General features: G+C 39.7%; 1 protein-coding gene across 2 annotated transcripts in view; it reads right to left on the bottom strand.

Moving 5' to 3' along the window:
• WASF3 (WASP family member 3) overlaps positions 1 to 18,675 on the bottom strand; it is a 152,372-nt gene that overhangs the window by 13,284 nt on the left and 120,413 nt on the right. Inside the window, exons 4-7 of one of the 2 annotated variants that reach the window (XM_049867219.1) lie at positions 12,482 to 12,616; positions 9,651 to 9,804; positions 6,210 to 6,327; positions 495 to 670 (exon numbers count right to left, since the gene is read on the bottom strand). In XM_049867219.1, the coding sequence (XP_049723176.1) occupies positions 495 to 670; positions 6,210 to 6,327; positions 9,651 to 9,804; positions 12,482 to 12,616 (583 nt within the window). The remainder of the gene's footprint in view (positions 1 to 494; positions 671 to 6,209; positions 6,328 to 9,650; positions 9,805 to 12,481; positions 12,617 to 18,675) is intronic. The other variant, XM_049867220.1, reaches the window with a different exon arrangement.

The following is an 18,675-nucleotide window of genomic DNA, read 5'->3' as shown; positions in this document are numbered from 1 at the left end:
TACATAAGATTAGTTATCTGAAGAAATAAATCTCTTTTGTTCATCACTTTTTAAAAAGGTTATCAAAAAGAATAATGCAGTGGTTTCTTAGTCACATTACCACCTACCAATCATGTTTAAGTACCAAGTAGCAATAAAAATTCAACTTTCCAAGCTAAAGATAAAAAGAAAGGATTATATGGTCATGAAAATAAAAATTTAACTCGCTGGCTCAAATTCAGTCTTGATGTTCAAAACACCTCATCTACATTAACTGAACAATACATTTAAATCAGAGAGATTAGAAATCACGCAGTGTAACCTGATGTAAAATAAACTGCTTTAAAGCATTATTTCAAAATCCAAATACAAAAAATTATTTTTTGAGGGAAGTCCTGAAACATTGAGAGCCATATAAACACCAGAGGAACCGCTGCATTTCCCATTTATAATAAAATCAAGGACAGTTCAGTGGTCTGGAACACTGGGAAAAAGGAGCCATAATGCACACACACCTAGTGTCGGGGGACAGGGATCCCTCGGAAGATGCGCCGTGGTATACGCTCTGAGACAACCTGTTGTCAGGTCTAAGCTCTTTGTCATATGCCATCATATTCCACTCCTGGCGCCTGTTTCTGGCTTTTCTAACCTTTTTCACCTCGCGGGTTGTGCCATCTATACGTTTTTGCTCCTGATGTCCAGGAAAAGAAAGAAAGCATGCGAGACAGAAGGGAAAGGGGAAACAGCAGGTTAGATGCAGTTATAATGCACAGGAAACAAGCTGACGTGCACACAAGAGACGTTCACATTTCCACTACCCTAATGTTAAGAAGGAAACCCTGATGGCGTAGTAGTTAAGTGCTACGGCTGCTAACCAAGAGGTCGGCAGTTCGGATCCACCAGGCGTTCCTTGGAAACTCTATGGGGCAGTTCTACTCTGTCCTATAGGGTTGCTATGAGTCGGAATCAACTCGATGGCAATGGGTTTAATGTTAAGAAAATTGTAAAGCAGAATACTCCTTTTACCAAATAGACCCAAAAGTAAGTAACTGATATTTAACCAGTGCTCTCGGTTAAAAAAAAAAAAAACTACTATTCTACAGCCACAGGAGAGTTGCTGACCATCATTTCTGGTACTGGCTTCTCACTTCACTAGACTTCTAGGTCATGTTCTATCTATTTTATAAATCTATTTTAAGTCATATTATAGAGGTGACACATCTGACATCATACAGAGAAATCATTTCCCACCACTACACAATTCTGAATGACTTATATAATCATCTTCCAAAAGGAATAACTCAAATGTTCTAATTCCAGTTTCTAAAAAAAATTACAAAATATTTAAGCTAACCCTGCAACTAGCTGCACACACACAAAAACAAGATAAAAACTTACCTTCCCATACAAAGCCACTCTTGCTCCAGCCCTACGTGGCCAGTAGAAGTGGAGTAGAAATGTATTCAGTAAACAGAGGTCCTACATATGTACTTCCATACAGGGGAGTCAGTTATTTCTCTGGGTGTGTCCAGTGAAACCTGTGAGAGCTGGAACTTGAAAGAATTGCCTTTTTTTCCAGGTTCCTCAAGTATTTCAGCTTTTACGAGGTACAGTCTTACCACTTTTCTATCACTCTCTGTTGTTGGTGCTGTCGTTAGCTGCCATTGAGTCAGTTCCGACTCACAGCGACCCTATGTACAACAGAACACAACACTGCCCAGTCCTGCACCATCCACACAATCGTTGCTATGCCTGAGCCCATTATTGCAGGCACTGTGTCAATCTATCTTGTCAAGGGTCTTCCTCTTTGTCGCTGACCCTCTACCTTACCAAACATGATGTCTTTCTCCAAGGACTGATCCCTCCTGATAATATGTCTAAAGTATGCGAGACAAAGTCTCCTCATCTTTGCTTCTAAGGAGCATTCTGGCTGTACTTCTTCCAAGATAGACTTGTTCGTTGTTCTGGCAGGCCATGGTATATTCAATATTCTTCTCCAGCTATTACTGGAAAATATTTGTGTTTTCCTGCTCTGACAGGTTTCCACCTCAACACAGTTCTGGCTTTCACAGGTTTTACTATATGTGTTTCTCCTGTTTCCCTCATAAGATTTTATGATCTTTAAGGACAAGAACTCTGTGCCTTTACTTCCTACGCCCCTCTTACAGCAAAACACACAGTTTTATGTAAGGATACATTCAATAAATACTGAGGAAGTGATCAAATCTGCCACCAAGGCTGCGAGCACTAGCTGACAGTGTTCACTATGTCCCAGATACTTTGCTAGGCACTGACAAGACAAATGGCACACAGACGAAGACATGCTTTCCGCCCTCAGTGTATTCGAAGTCCAGAGGGGGAAGCATACAAAACCACGCAAATAAATGCATAATTATAAAATGAGTAAAATGTAAATGCATAAATATGAAATGGTGCCTGGTCTGGTAGCTGGGGGAGGGTGTCGAGATCTGTATTGTGAGCCAACAGTACTTCTGAAAAGGAGCGTAAGTCAGGCGCAGGCCAAGAAGAGGGAGGGAAATGGGTAATGACTCTGAGGAGCAAGGATCCCACTGTGTGAGGAGAAATGAAAGAATGTCAATGGTCAAGGAGAGTAAGTGGCCCAGGATAACATCTGAAAGGTAGGCAAGGCCTTGAAAGCCATGTTAAAAGTGCTATTCTTTTTCTGAAAAGCCATAGGAAACCACCGAGAAATGTTTCACAAGATGTGACAGCAGGGATTGACATAAGGAAAAAGCATTTGAGAAGATTATTCTGTGTTGGGGGGGAAAGTCTGAAAGGGGAAAGAGAGGGACACCATCTGACTAGCTACTAAAGTGAGACAAGATGGTGGACAGCCCAAGGGACTGAGACAGAGAAGTGGACTGTTTTAGATACTTGGGAGGCTTTGGGGATGGACTGGCAAAGATGTGAACAAGAAATTCGCAGAAGATATGCATGTGGTTAACAAGGATATGAAAGGCTGTGTAATGCAAATTGGATTTTCTGGCTTATCAAAAAACACAGTATCAAGTAACGGAGAAGGCAAGTTAATGGTATAAACTAGTTCAGTATTTTAAGGGCGGGAGGCAATAAAACTCATATTCCTTTTGGTGTAACAAATCAACTGCTAGGAATTTACCCTGAAGGAGTATCTGCATGTGAGCACAACCACACAGGTACAAGGATGCCCACTGTGGTATCGTAATGGCAAAAATTTGGAAACAATTTAAATATTCATTAACAGGGTAATGTGTAAAAAAATTATGAGGCATCCATACTTGGGAATACTACTCAACTAATAAAAAAGATCTTTAATGAGATATATAAATACACGCTCAAAAAAGTCATGTGTGGTACAATTCTATTTATATCAAAATACTTTGTAAAATACCTGTGTATGTATTTATGAATGTTTAGAAGGTCTAAAAAGATACACACCAAACTGTTACTATTAACAGTGGTTTGGAGAAAATACTTGGCGATCCGCTCCCATAAAGATTGTAGCCTAGGAAACCTCACGGGGCAGTTCTACTCTGTCACATGGGGTCTCTATGAGTTGGAATCAACTTGACAGCACACAACAACGACAGTTTCTCCTGGGGAAGGAAGTGCTTTTATTTTCTTCCATGTAATTTGAGCATTTCACAACCAGCATGGATTGTTCGTATAGTTTTAAAGACCAAAAGGAAAAAAGAAGGGTAGGGGGAGCGGGGAGGTTTCAATGTGATTCCAGGATACACCCTGATTAAGCACATCGGTATTAAATTAATTAATAAGTCTGACTCTTAAGAGATATATGCTGACATATTTAAGGATTAAAAACCTGTTGCCATTGAGTTGATTCCAACTCATTGCAACCCTATAAGACAGAGTACAACTGCCCCATATGGTTTCCAAGGAATGGCTGGTGGATTCAAACTGCGACCTTTTGGTTAGTGGCCGAGCTCTTAACAAATGGCCATCAGGGCTCCATTTAAGGATTAAGTGCTATGATATCTACAACTTTCTTTACAATGGCTCAGCCCCCAAATCTACCCATTAACATGTGTTACTCCCACCCCCCCACCCACCCACACACACAGATGAACCCAATATGACAAAATGTTAACAATGATGGATGCATACTCCAGCTACACTGGCCTACATTAAAATTCTAGAATGCTCCCCAGTTCTGAAGCAGCCCCTTCCTATCTGCCCTCCATTCCTCTAGCATCCCTTCCCTACCTACATACACACGTACACACATACATGCAAACACACATGTACACACATGCATGTGCGTGCACATACACTCACTGTTTAACTAATCTGTATTATGCATCCTGTGGTCTCAGTTTAAATGACAATATAAATGACAAGTCCTTAGAGAGGGCTTCCTTGAGACCCACTTCACCTACATTAAGTCACCTGCCTTTTTCATGTCACTCACTGCACCCTGTGCTTTTTCTTCAGAAAACTTACTGACAGTGTAACTCATATTAACAATCATATCTGTGTCGTTATTATTTTTTTGTGCGTGGGGGCGGGGTGTACGTGTTGACAGGTAGATTGTTTCCCCCGCTGACACTAATCTCCATGAGGGCAAGGAGCCTGTGTTTTTCACCACTGTTTACCAGCATTTAGAAGGCATTCAAAAGAGAATTATTACACAAATGACTTAAGACCACAAATAAAAAATTCTTATCATAATCTTACGTGTTTTCGGAGTGTGGAATGGGACAAAACAGCTGAGAAAATGACAAAATGGTTTTTGAACACTCACAGATACATTAAGGTGGTTTTTCCCTCAAGGGCACTGGCAAAAAATTAAATATATCTGCCAAAAGATTATTTACATTCTGGTAAATTTAAGCGGACAAGAAAGTTTTAAAGGAAAGTACTTTTAAAAACCCTGAGCTTTTATTCTGCTTTAAGATGGTATGGGAGTTAAGACAAACAGGGCTTTATACATTTGTTTCTTTTGCATTCAAGATATTAATACCTTTCTTTTCTTCACTTTGATATTTTCCCAAATCTCCCCAGCCCACCCGCACAAAGAAGAGAATATGAATAGTAAGCCTTTCTGAATCTTTTCCTAAAATCCAGTAGTAATATCTTGCACCCAGAGGCGTAGCTAAGGCATGGCAGGTGCTGCTTGAAGAGGGGCCCTAACGAGCACTTTCTATCCGCCATCTTGGTTTCCATCCCCAGCCATGACAGATCATTCAACAATTTAAAACTAATGGCCATAGGCACAATTTCCCATAGGCAGGCCCCTTGCTTATACTGCTCAACTTGGAAACTGTTCTCATGTACCTGTTTGAGAGACAGGAAAGTGGTGATTCAAAGAGCTCCGATTAAAGCCATACGTAAACCCAGTAAAATGCTGGGCCAAAGCCCCGACCTTCTCCCCCATCCCAAACTCTCTCTTACTGGGCCAACACATCTAAACACCTCAACACCTTGAGGCCATCAACCCACAGAATGCCAAGCATTTCTCTTAACTAAGGCACTCTAACATTTGCCACGGAAACCAGGTGGTCATTTTTAGACACAGCTTACAAAGAAAAACCTTAGCGGATACTTGCCTTCAGAGGATTAACTCTACTCAGTAGCTTAAATCTAAATTCTGGGCCCCAAAGAGACAATTTTTAAAGCGAAGTTAACCTACAGAGAGTGGGCTTGTCCTCCTGAAAGAACCTGAAAATACCGATGCTTTGCAACACTGAAGCTTACAACTCAGCTTCCTGCCAGCACCCCACCAAAGGGAAGCCCATCTTTATAAATGATATCTCCTACCCTGCAGCTCACACATGCTTTCCCACCCGAGTACGTGCATCTCACCAAGACCTTCATTACAGCTAAGCGGCAACCCAACAACTAGGAACGTTAAAAAGACGAAACCAGACAGTTATCTGATGTGGAATGGGTGACTGCCATACGGAACGTGAGAACGGAGAAGGAGGGAAGTTATAAAACATGGTTACAAACAGAAGCAAACTCTTCGCCCAGTACTTTTGTTAAAGCAAAGCATGTGTTAAGAGAACGAAATCAGACTGCATTTACTGAAAAGTAGTACTACTGTGTTAAGCAGAATTGTGAGGGTCTTCATGTAAAAATGTAACCTCTGAAAAAACTCAGCACTAAATCTAACATCTCAACCATTTAAATAAAGGGTTTACTGACTGAGTTTTGAACGAGCATTCCATTTGCACACTGACATGCACATTTTCCATACTAGAATTATTTACCTTTTGTCGCCTTTTCTCTTTCCTTTTGTCTTCTGTGTCCTGGAGCATTTTTTCTTTCCAGAGGTCAAAGAAATAGGAAGGATCCGTGTAGAACTTCAGCCCATCCTTCTTATCATCTCTATAAATCAATGTATTACAAGTCAGAAACAAACAGGCTGTCACAGCTGTTTTCACAGACGGTTTACTACTCCTTTCATTTTAGCTCACTTAGAAATTAATTCTAGGTGCAGAGACAGCATCTACATGGGACATTTTAAGTATCTGATACCTTACAAAACCACTCGAATTTCCTCATTTGAAAAACATGGAAATATATAAGAGCAGCAGTCTGTTCTAGAATATTAGGTAAAAATTACTCTAGCAAATTTAGAATTAAATACCAAAAACTGCTCTGAAAATCATAATCTGCTTCTAAGTAGCAATTTTTAATACTTTAACCATTTTAAGAAACGTTTTGTTTCTTTCAACATGGGGCCACACATACAGGTGGATGGATTCCCAGCCCCCGTGCATCCACTCCTACTCTGGCGCTCTGGTATTACCGGGATAAATAAGTACCCTGCCCTCTGTCCTCGATCAGATTTGGCCAACTTCTGTAAGTTCAGTTAGGAAAGGTGCAAAACGTTCATTTGTGTATAATGTGACTAGAGAAAAACATGATCAGCTATGATTTTCACAGTGGAAGTAACCTACACAGAACATGCGTTCACCTGCAGCCGTTACGGTCCCAGGTGCTGCCAGAATCTCTGTGGACTAAAGAACAGTCCCGTCTCCACACACCTTACTCACTTATCGTAACATTAACGATAACGCAAGCAATGTGAATCCAAAGCTGTGATATAAATCACTGTGAAGCTCAAAAGAATCTAGCTATGAAGTACACACTCTATTCTACTAATGGGTTAGAAAGTATCTGGTCTGTATATTACCATTTTCGAGAGGAAAGAGAACACTTACACTAAAAATTAGTATTTCAATAAGTCATTTAAGGCACAAAAAGGAAGTAAAATCAGTTAACTGAGTATGAGAAAGAGTTTATGTCTAATTATTCAGGGCGGAAAATCTCTATGTCGTTAAAGTTTTCTACTATAAACTTCTGTCATCTACTGATAAACTTCTGTCATTAAATACTAAATCCCACTTCCTGTGGGTGCTTTGCTGAAGCCAAAAAACCAAATCCATTGCCTTCTAGTCGATTCTGACTCATAGCGACCCTACAGGACATAGCAGAACTGCCCCATAAGGTTTCCAAGGCTGTAAATCTTTACAGAAGCAGAAGGCCACATCTTTTTCTCCTGCAGCGACTGGTGGGTTCAAACCACGGACCTTTCAGTTAGTGGCTCGGCACTTCACCACTGAGCCACCAGGGCTCCTATCCTCTTTTGAAAACTACTATTAAAAGCAGTACAACTCACTTAATAGTTCAACTTTTGATTAATTTAAAATCCTTCCTGCTTTTTCCTCCTACTTTCCTAATTACCAAGCAGCAGGCATTATGAAGATATTTTAATAGTATTATTGTGAAAAACAGAATTTCTTTTCCTATTTTTTATGGTATTAGCCCTTCAGTACAGGTGAAGGTATAGAATACTGAGCAAGAACTTGTTGCAAACTTTAAGATGTATAAAAGGCACATTTTATTATTATTATTTTTTTAATGGAGTTAACAGCTTTAATGAAGGCAGAGACTCACCAGGGAAACAAATGGTTAACTCTGACATAATCACATAGCAGCAGTAAGGTGTGTGCTTGTAGTGACTAAAGACTTCGTTTTTCAGTCCCGTTTGTACTTCTCATATTACATATATCACTTGTGACACCTCATATTTAAGTTCTAATGTAAAAGCTTACAGATTTTATATACTCAAATATTACTATATTAACAAAAAGTAGATTTGAGTTGGCACTGCTATTCATAGAGACGCTGGAATCAAAGCTATTTTTACTTTACATAAGACAATATACACACACATCAATTCATTTCCATGTAGTTAACACTTTAAAATCAACACAAATACAAATATTCAATCATGATCTCAATCAAAATTAGTGGTTCCTTGGGTTTTTGTTTTTTTTTTTTTTTAACGACAGGATTTTTGCTGTTGTTTCTTAATAACATGATGTAGGAAAATTTTAATAAGCAAGCCCTCACGGCTGCCAGTGCAAAGTACAACTGAAATTACCCAGGAAACATACTGACTGAACAAAAGCAAAATCACATGTAAAAACAGGAAGCTTTATTACCACCGTTCACATCCATCATGAATTTCTAAACGAGTGTGCTAAAACCTCCAGAGAAGTGCACTGGTTCACAGAAAGCTGTGGCACTTGGTCCTCACCCATTGCAGTTCTCTGGGACATTCGATGACGTTTGAGTGGAAGAGAACCTCTCCGCCTCGCAGAAGGAGGACAGCACAGCCCTGACTGCTGCTTTCCTAGCAGAGCTGCAATACAGGCTAGCTCCCAACATCTCTGGGGCCCCGAGAAGGGACAGGAATTCAGACCAAGAGAAACTCGGCACTCCCTGTGAAGGTCCAAAGGACCAGGGGGGTGAGGCCAGAAGCGAAGACCCCGCTGGATTCTATACAGCCTCTGAATGCCGCCAGTCCCAGAAAGGAGACTCACCCAGCAAAGCTCACCCTGGGGCAGGGAGGACCACACCCCTCCACACCTGCGCTCCTTGGGGCTGAAGCAAGGAGCTATTCCAGAAGGCAAGAAGATGAGGGGAGGAACAAGAAAGACATGCAGGGAGGGAAGAAGAAAAAGTGCATGAAAGATGAAGACTGGAAAAAAGGGGGCAGAAATATGGAAAGAAAGCACTGATGTAATAGGGGGTAGAAGAGGTATTTTAAAAGGATTTTTTAGTTAGTTTCTTAGTATCAAATTTTTGCACTATCTCTTCTCCATTATTTCTCTTAGAAGTTTGGTCATGATGTGTGGTACTATTTTACAATAGACAGTTCACTTGTTGACTATATTTTCACCCTTCAAAATCCCTAACGCTGCAGAATACATTTTTCTGAATTAAATAACATGTCTCTGCAGCACTGAGATGCTGACATAGGCCCCTTGCTGCATTCTAAATGAATTATGCAGTTCCTTTAAAACTGACTTTGAATAGAAAGAATAACAGCATGACCAGACACAGCCTGCTATGTAATGTACCACTGCCCCTGAAGCTATCTTCATTTAAAAGCTAAAATTAGAACTCATGCCTCTCTCATAAGTTTTTCCATATTTTGATATATTGAAACTTTGATATTCTGCACCAATGACTAATTTCACTGCAATTGTTTTTTTCAAAGTTGTAAAAAGTTCTGAATTTGACATCAAATGAGCCACTCAAGGATGCTTCTACACAACACATCAGTACCTCCCCAGCACGGCCCACCCCCCTCAATTGCTTGCTCCAAAAGGCCCTGGGAACCCACGACTGCGTACCTGTATGGTGTGAGAATGTTCAGAGGGGGTGGTTTATCGCTCTGATTGTAAATGTCAGCCACAGGATTCGGGATGCTGTTTTTCGACACCACCTGCTGGTCCTGGACCGTGGAACTTTTGAATGCTTTCTTCATGTTGATGTCCTGGAGTGACACTATTTACAGAAAAGCCCCCCAAAGTGAGTTACATGGAAATGTTTGTAACTGTTTAGAAGTATAATTTGAATCACAATCATAAACATCTCCTGATATAACCAAATACTGTCTTTATTGTTCATTTAAAATCATACTTAAATAGCGTGGGCACCCCTTCCCTGTTATAATAACAGTCATCTCTATGAAATGAAGTAAAAATCCTATCTTTTCTTCTTTTATGGGGATCTACTTATTTCATTAAACCTAATTCTAGAGCACCATACTTTATTTAAATATCACTTCTCAGAAACCATACAAGAATATAGTTAGGAGTATATTAGGCATTGGTATTCTAGGAAAGGAAACCATTCGAACAGTTAATATTAGTTTAATTATAATACATGTGGGAAATACTTCTGCTAAAAATACGAAAATGTAAATAATGCATTAAGTTTTTCTGACACTAACGTTAAGGAACAACGGCAAAGCTTTGCAACATTCCTATGGTTTCAGAAATTCAGTAGCATGATCTATGTTACAAAACTACACTGAACCAGAACAACTAGATGGTGCCCAGCTACAATCGATGACTGCCGTGATAGGGAGCACAACAGAGAGAATCCCTGAAGAAGCAGGAGAGCAGTGGGATGCAGACTCCAAGTTCTAGTAAAAAGACCAAACTTAATGGTCTGACTGAGACCAGAGGGATCTCAGAGGTCATGGTCCCCAGACCTTCTGTTAGCCCAAGATAGGAACCATTCTCGATGCCAACTCCAAAGACAAGGATTGGACTGGACTACAAGACAGAAAATGATACTGGTGAGGAGCAGGCTTCCTGGATCAAGCAGACACATGAGACTATCTGGGCAGCTCCTGTCTGGAGGAGTGATGTGAAGGCTGACGGGGACAGAAGCTGACTGAATGGACACGAAAACACAGGGTGGAGAGAAGGAACGTGCTGTCTCATTAGGCTGGGAGCAACTAGGAGTATATAGTAAGGTGTATGTAAGGTTTTGTATGAGAGACTGACTTGATGTGTAAACTTTCACTTAAAATTAAAAAAAAAAAAACTACACTGAGGCATCAGGTATCAGGGCTGTAATACTAATTTCTTTCACTGGTACAACCCTTTACGTTTCACGTATTAATTCATCTAATTTTTACATAAACTTTTTGAGGCAGGCAAATTGGTACTATTACCCCCCTTGACCAATGAAGCTGAGATTCAGGGATGGTTAAGTGACCTCTCCAGAATCATCCAGGAAAAAAAAGTGACAGGCCCAAGCCAATTTCCTAACTTCTAGTCAAGTGCTTTTTCCACTATAACATCCATGCCAAAGAAAGTAACAAGGTAAAATCTTGTCTGGGAAAGGATTACAAGGATTTGAGATGTATTGCAAAATTTCCTAAAATGTAACCTACAGATTAACTTCTTCCAGTGTAAGGTCTACCACAAGCATTCCGACTGCAAGAGCCAACAAAAAAAGTGAAGGAAATGAGTATTAAAAATCATTGTGATACCAATTTGAAAAGTAAATGATTAGTTTAAGATGTTAAGAGTTCCTTATCTGAATAAACCAAGTTATCTCAATTTTTATTTTTTAAATAAGAGACAAATTTCTAAAAGTCAGATTAAAAAAGAAAATGTCTTTAACTTCTTATTGTTGGAGAAGCTGGCAAGAATATTCATATTACATCTTCAAGGCTGTACATTTTTGTTAACTTTCTAATTCACTAATTTTGACCTTCGGAAAAAAAGATGTGAACATCAGCAAATAAATTTTTTTAAAGTAAAAAGGGAAAAATTCCATAAATACACTACTGTTTAAAAAATAAGACTTTTAACTTTTTTATATCAATGTTATTACATAAGTATAATGGAAAAACCCGATGTTAGGGTCTTTTTAATGCAACAAGGGAAACTAACTACCATTACGTAAAGGTAAAAATAATTTATAATCTGAGTATTTTTCTTCAAGTAAACGTGAAGTGGTATATCTTAAGACTTTTTTTTTCAGTTTAATCTCAGTCTTCCATTCAAAAGACACCAAAAATTAAATTTTTAAAAAGGAAGTGATAGTTTTTAATTTTGTTGAAACTGCTATAATTTCATGGTGTATCTATAAAATGACTATTAGATAACAACACAATGTTTGTGAGTATTAACATAATTTAAAAACCCTGAAGCCTAAAGTCCTTCGGAAAATGTTATTTATGCCAAGTTTAATAAAATGCGTAAATCAAGAGAATCATCAAGATTATTTACAGGGTATTAACCAGACCAAGAGCACTGAGGGTAAAGCCTTCCTTCTGCAGCAGCATAGAAGTACAACCTTCCCCGGGAATTAGACCACACCTGTGAAATGATTCTGAAACAGTAAAAACTATTTTCAAAATAACCACCAGTGACCTAAATTAGGACTTCTGGCACTGCGTGCACTTGAAGAGGCCTTTAAAACAAACCCTGTATTTGCAATTTTTTCAAGAGAGTATTGTGTAAGAGGCAGACAAGATACGAACCTCTGTATCACTAAGTAACCCAATGTTGTGGGTCTTTCCCCTCACTATTCTTCTAGGAAAAGACAAGATGAAATATCAGCATACCACCTCAAGGAAAAAGCAGTAATTACACGGCAATTAATTACTACAGGCTTGTCAACAGTACTTCTAGCTTGCTGCTTTCATGCAATTACCTACCCTCTTCTACTGTTGAATCCAGCTGGGTAACTTTGACAGCAAGGCGATCAATTCTGTCTTGAAGGGAATTTGCTCTGATGTAGAAGTTGTTGGCCTCGTTAAACAACTCACCAAATATGTCTTCAGCATGTTTGCCTATAGAAGAGAATGAGCTGAGAAAGCCATCTGCTGAGGAGCTGCTGCGCAGCCTTCACGCATTCTCACCAACGCCTTATTACTGTCAACACGCGGGACAGTGTGCAAATGACTGTACAAATGAAGTGTCACAGGCAAAGGCCTCGAGGACTTGCAAAAATGTATTAGGGATCTTCATATAAATCTGAAATTGACCCCAAGTTACACAATTTTAAAATACCCCAGGTAGCATAGAGTCTTTATTTAATCGCTACCTACGCTATATGCTATCAAGTTGTTTCCCATGATATGCAACTTCCTTTGGGGGAAAAAAATTACTCTCATTTTGCATGTTTTATGTAGAAACACAATATCAGGAACTGAACTTACCTTTTATTTCCCAGGGTAATTCAATAAATCATGTTGGCCTTTAAATTTACGGTTTTGCCTGAATATCCATCATCAGAGATGTTAGATAATTTATATTGTGACTAACACTTTCCAACGAATTATTCCGCTTAATATTTGAAAACCTAGTATATGGATGACTTCAGTCACTCTCCAAAAATTAGTACTTCTAATTTTGAGTTAAGTTTTTCTGCATGGATCACCTACATTCTTGTGAGTGCTAGACACAACTCCCATTTTTCTTAAAATGTAATTAAATAAAATTTCTGAATATTTAACAAGAATCTGTATCTCCGTACACTGAATTTTCAAATCATAACACCGTTCTTTTATTCATCCAACAACTACTTCATAACTGCCTACTCTCTGTGTACAAGGCACATATGTACTCTAACTTCTTTGACACAAGTAGCTAGCACTTCTTTTATATATTTGGATTTTCTATCGATACATCACTCAAATGAGAAAGAGGATCTGAACTTCTTCCAGGAAGAAAACTTCGTAGCAGCAAAAATAACACTAATGTTTTCACAGTATATACGGGGCTCTCAGCTCCACTTTCTTTACTGTCTGCCATAATCCACTAAACTGGAAGCTCCAAGAGAGCGAGAACCATGTCTTGTTCCGTGTTGTGGCCCAGCCCTAGAACAATGCCTCCTAGCACATACCTGTTCAGGAAATCCATGAATGAACCCGTGAGGTAAACATGGAACTTAGTATTCTCATTTTCCAGGTGACTCAACTAAGAATCAGCAAGGTGATCTGTCCAATTCCATGGCTGGTAAGTAGCAGACATGGACGGAAAAAAAATTTTGTCTTTCGAAATTTTAGCTTCTATTTTTATTTATTTATTTATTTATTTATACTAAATAACCTTGGCTGGAAGTTAGCAACTTTCATGACTTATTTTAGGTCATGAAATACCTGGTAAATTCCTATATACTTACCAAAGTGGACAAAAGTATTTCGCTGCATAAATTGTTACTCCCAGGCACTTGTTAAGTATTTCTTGTAAATACTTAGGAAAATTTTAAGTTCTGACTGTGAGACTGTCTTAAAAAGAGGATTTTTTTCTCAGAAAATAAGAATATAAAGAAATCTTTAATAAAAATACTTCAATAAAGATACTTCCTCCCCCAAAATTAGGAGGATAAAAAACAAAACAAAACTCAGACTACTGATCTCAGCTTAGTAGTAAACTGTTTCTCTTCTGGGTTCACTTAAATTTCTGTTTATCATTTCCACTGCCACAATAAATGAAATGGTTCCAAAAGGCAAAAATAAAGTTTTCACCCAAATTATACACATCTGTCTTTAAATAGGAGTCCCTAGGTGGTACAAATGATTAACACACTTGGCTGCTAACGGAAAGGTTGGTGGCTTGAGTCTATTCGAGGTGCCTCGGAAGAAAGGCCTGGTGATCTGCAGCCAAAAATTCAGCCATTGTAGACAGTGAGTTTATGGTAACGAGACAACTGGCAGCCATCGTGGGTGATGGTTGTAAAACATGATCCATGTAATTGATATCACTAAATTGTACACCTGAAAAATGTTGAATTGGCAAATGCTGTGTTATATACATTTTTATAACAATTTTAAAAATCCAATATTATTGATGAGAAGTCCAAAAAAAAAAAAAAAAAACCCAGCCATTGAAATCCCTACAGATCACAGTTCTACTCTGACACACATGGGGTTGCCGATGACTTGGAGTCGACTCGACCAGATTTTTTTTTTAAATGCTGATGACTCCTAAATTTCTCTTTCCAGATGGGCCTCTAAATTCCAGACTCATATATCAAACTCTCTACTCAACAGCACCACTTCAGTATCTAATAAACACAACTCCCATGTAACCTGCCCAAAACAGAACTCCTATTTCCCCTCTAAGCCTACCCCTCCCACTGTCTTCCCTTCTTAAAAAGTGCCAGCTCCATTCTTCCTGCTGCTTAACCCAAACCATTGGGGGTCATCCCTGACTGCTCTCCTTCTCCTACACCCCAAGTTGGACCTGACCGCAAACCCTGTCATCTACATGTGTATTTTTCAGAGTCTATGCCAAACTGATCACCTCCCTACCACTATGCAGGTCCAAGTCCCAGTCCTTTCTCACTGGGAATTTCCCTCATCTCCCAATAACTGGTCTCCCCACTGCCAGCCTTGCACTCACCCCCTCAGTTTATCCTCAAAGAGCAGCCCCAGCCATCTTGTTAAAACATCAGACAGCTCCTGTTACTCTACTCAAATCCCTTCCAGGCCTTGTCACTTCACTCAAAATAAAAGCCAAAGGTCACATAACAGCTTATAAGGTCCCACATGATCTAGCTCTACCCACCTTCCTTACCTCATCTCCTGTTACCCTCTCCCCGACACAGTCCACTCCACTCCACTGGCTTCCCATTGGCTTCTCAATCATGCTCCTCACCAGCCCTCTCCTCAGGCCTATGCGTGTCTATTCCTTCTCATGGACTATCTGTGCCCTCAGAGATCAACACGGTTTGCTACCTCACCTCATTTGGGTCTAGACACAAATGTCACCTCTCACCCTAGTAACCCTAACTAAAGTACAATCACCTCCACCACACACATGCACACATACCTCCTTATCCCTTCCTGGCTTTACTGTTCTCCTCAGCACTTATCACTAACAGATTATCTTTTTTGTTTTCTTTATGTTGGGAGGTGATCCATACTGAAGGCTGTAGTCTTTGCTCTACATCAGTGCTTCAAGTCCTCTTCACTTTCAGCAAGCAAGGTTTTGTCATCTGCATATTGTAGGTTGTTAAATGAGTCTTCCTCCAATCCTAACACACGATTCTTCTTCATATAGTCCAGCTTCTTGCATTATGCTCAGCATACAGACTGAATTCAAAACCAAAAACCAAACCCGTTGCTGTCAAGTCAGGTCTGACTCATACAGACTAAATAGTATGATGAAAAGACACAACGCTGGCAAACACGTTCCTAATTTTAAACCATGCAGTATCCACTTGTTCTAATAACTGTCCGTTGGTCTATGTATAGGTTCCTCATGAGCACGATTAAGTGTTCTGGAATTCCCATTCTTTGCAATGTTATCCATAATTTGCTATGATCCATACAGTCAAATACCTTTGCATAGTCAAGGAAACACAAGTAAACATCTTTCTGGTATTCTTTGCTTTCAGCTAGGATCCATCTGACATCAGCAATGGTATCACCCATCCTCTTCTGAATCGGGCTTGAATTTCTCTGGCAGTTCCCCCTCAATGTACTGCTGCAACTGTTTTTGAATTATCTTCAGCAAAACTCTACTTGCGTGTGATATAATTTGATAATTTCTGCATTCTGTTGGATCACCTTTCTTTGGAACGGACACAGATTTGGATCTTTTCCAGTTGGCTGTAGAGGTAGCTGTCTTCCAAATCTATTGGCATAGATGAGTGAGCACCTCCAGCGCTGCAGCCATTTGCTGAAACATCTCTACTGGTATTTCATCAATTCCTGGAACCTTGTTTTTTACCAATGCTTTCAGTGTAGCTTGGACTTCCTTCTTCAATGCTATCAGTTCTTGATCAGATGCTACCTCCTGAAATGGCTGAATGTCAACCAGTTCTTATTGGTACAGTGATTCTGTATATTCCTTCCATCTTCTGATGCTTTCTGCATTGTTCAATATCTTCCCCATAGAATCCTTCAATGCTGCAACTTGAGGCTTCAATCACCTACCGATGAAGATTAAAGACTACAGCCTTCAGTATGGATTATACTCCAACATAAAGAAAACAAAAATTCTCACACCTGGACCAATAAGCAACATTACAATAAATGAAGAAAATATTGAAGTTGCCAAGGATTTCATTTTACTTGGATCCACAATCAAAGCCCATGGAAGGAGCAGTCAAGAAATCTAATGATGTATTACATTGGGCAAATCTGCTGCAAAAGACCTCTTTCAAGTGTTAAAAAAGCAAAGATGTCACCTTGAAGACTAAGGTGTGCCTGACCCAAGCCATGGTATTTTCAATCGCCTCATATGCATGTGACAACAGGACAGTGAATAAGAATGACCAAAGAAGAATTATGGTGTTGGTGAAGAATATAGATCATTCCATGGACCGCCTGAAGAATGAACAAATCTGTCTCGGAAGAAGTATAGCCAGAATGCTCCTTAGAAGTGAGGATGGTGAGACTTTGTCTCATGTACTTTGGGCGTGTTATCAGGAGGGGTCAGTCCCTGGAGAAGGACATCATGCTTGGTAAAGTAGAGGGTCAGTGAAAATGAGAAAGACCCTCAATGAGATGGATTGACACAGTGGCTGCAATGATAGGCTCAAGAATAACTGGCTCAGAACAACTGTGAGGATGGTGCAGGACCAGGCAGTGTTTCCTTTTGTTGTACATGGGGTCACTATGAGATGGAACCGACTCAGTGACACCTAACAATAACAACGGATTATACATTCTTGTTTCTTGTCTTCTCCCTCCACTAGAGCTTATGATCAAAAGGACAAGGGTGTTCCTCAGTTCTGTCAACTGCTGTATCATCAATCCCCAATAAATCATGCCTGGCTAGAGGAGGCAGTCCATGAAGAGTTTGTTTGTTGGTTTTAGTGTTTATTTCTGGTGAAAACATATACAGCAGATCATACAACCATTTTCTACATGTACACTTCAATGACACTGATTACATTCTTCACGTTGTGTCACCATTCTCACTATCTCCCCCCCGTATTGTTTCACCCCCGTTGACTTAGACTCACTGCCCCATACACTACTATGCTTTAGAGTTACTACTGTCAATTTGATCTATACACAGTTCTTTAAAAGAGCACAATGCTCAAGATGAACACTCTTCGCTAATTCAAATAAACTGTTGTTTAGTATGAAGATGACTTCAGGAGGAGTTTTAAATAAATGAATAAAAATGCATTTACTGAGTTAACCAGCTGACTGGTTAAGTTAAAATCAACCCTTCAAGATGGAGACGAGGGTCTGTATAATCAGATGCCCCTCTCTGTGCTCCCACAATACTCAGGACTTGCCTCAATCACAGCACCCCTGGCTGGACTCACCTCATTATTCACTTAAGTTCTCCGAGTGGGCGAGCTAAGCCCCTTGCCTCTGTGTTCCCTGTACTGAGCCGGTGCTCGGTGAACATCTGTTCAATAAAAAGCACAGGGACCATACCACTGTTTTCTTGTTAACAAGTTTGCAATCAACAAGTGCTCCCTGTGCAAGTAAGTTTGGGAAATAATTGGCTAAAGAGCTTAAACATGTTTCTATGCCTTGGGGCTTCACAAAATCTTTAATATGCTAACGTGTACTGTGATTCTGTAGGAGATGTACCTCGCATTCCTTGATTTCAAACTGACTGGGCCTAGAAACACCTAATCACATCTTTCAGAACCAGCGTTCTGTGAAATCCATTTTGGGAAATGCCAGTCCATTCAGCTGGCTCATCTGTATTTAAGTACCGTGTTCCCAATGCTTCATATCCTAGTCTAAGAGGTGTTTACCTCTGAATGTCTGATATAGTCAAAATGAAACCTACTAATGTTGGTTTTCTCTATTTGATCATCTATGGCTTAAAAAAACTCTAGTGTGACTCTCCCTGCCCCTTCAGTTATGCAGAAAACTAATTAGTAAGGGCTACATATATCACGCCAAGGAGCCCTGGTGTACCCAAGGAG

The sequence above is a fragment of the Elephas maximus genome, chromosome 23, assembly GCF_024166365.1.
Source record: "Elephas maximus indicus isolate mEleMax1 chromosome 23, mEleMax1 primary haplotype, whole genome shotgun sequence".
Classification (NCBI taxonomy): domain Eukaryota; kingdom Metazoa; phylum Chordata; class Mammalia; order Proboscidea; family Elephantidae; genus Elephas; species Elephas maximus.
This window is presented reverse-complemented; position numbering and strand designations above follow the sequence as displayed.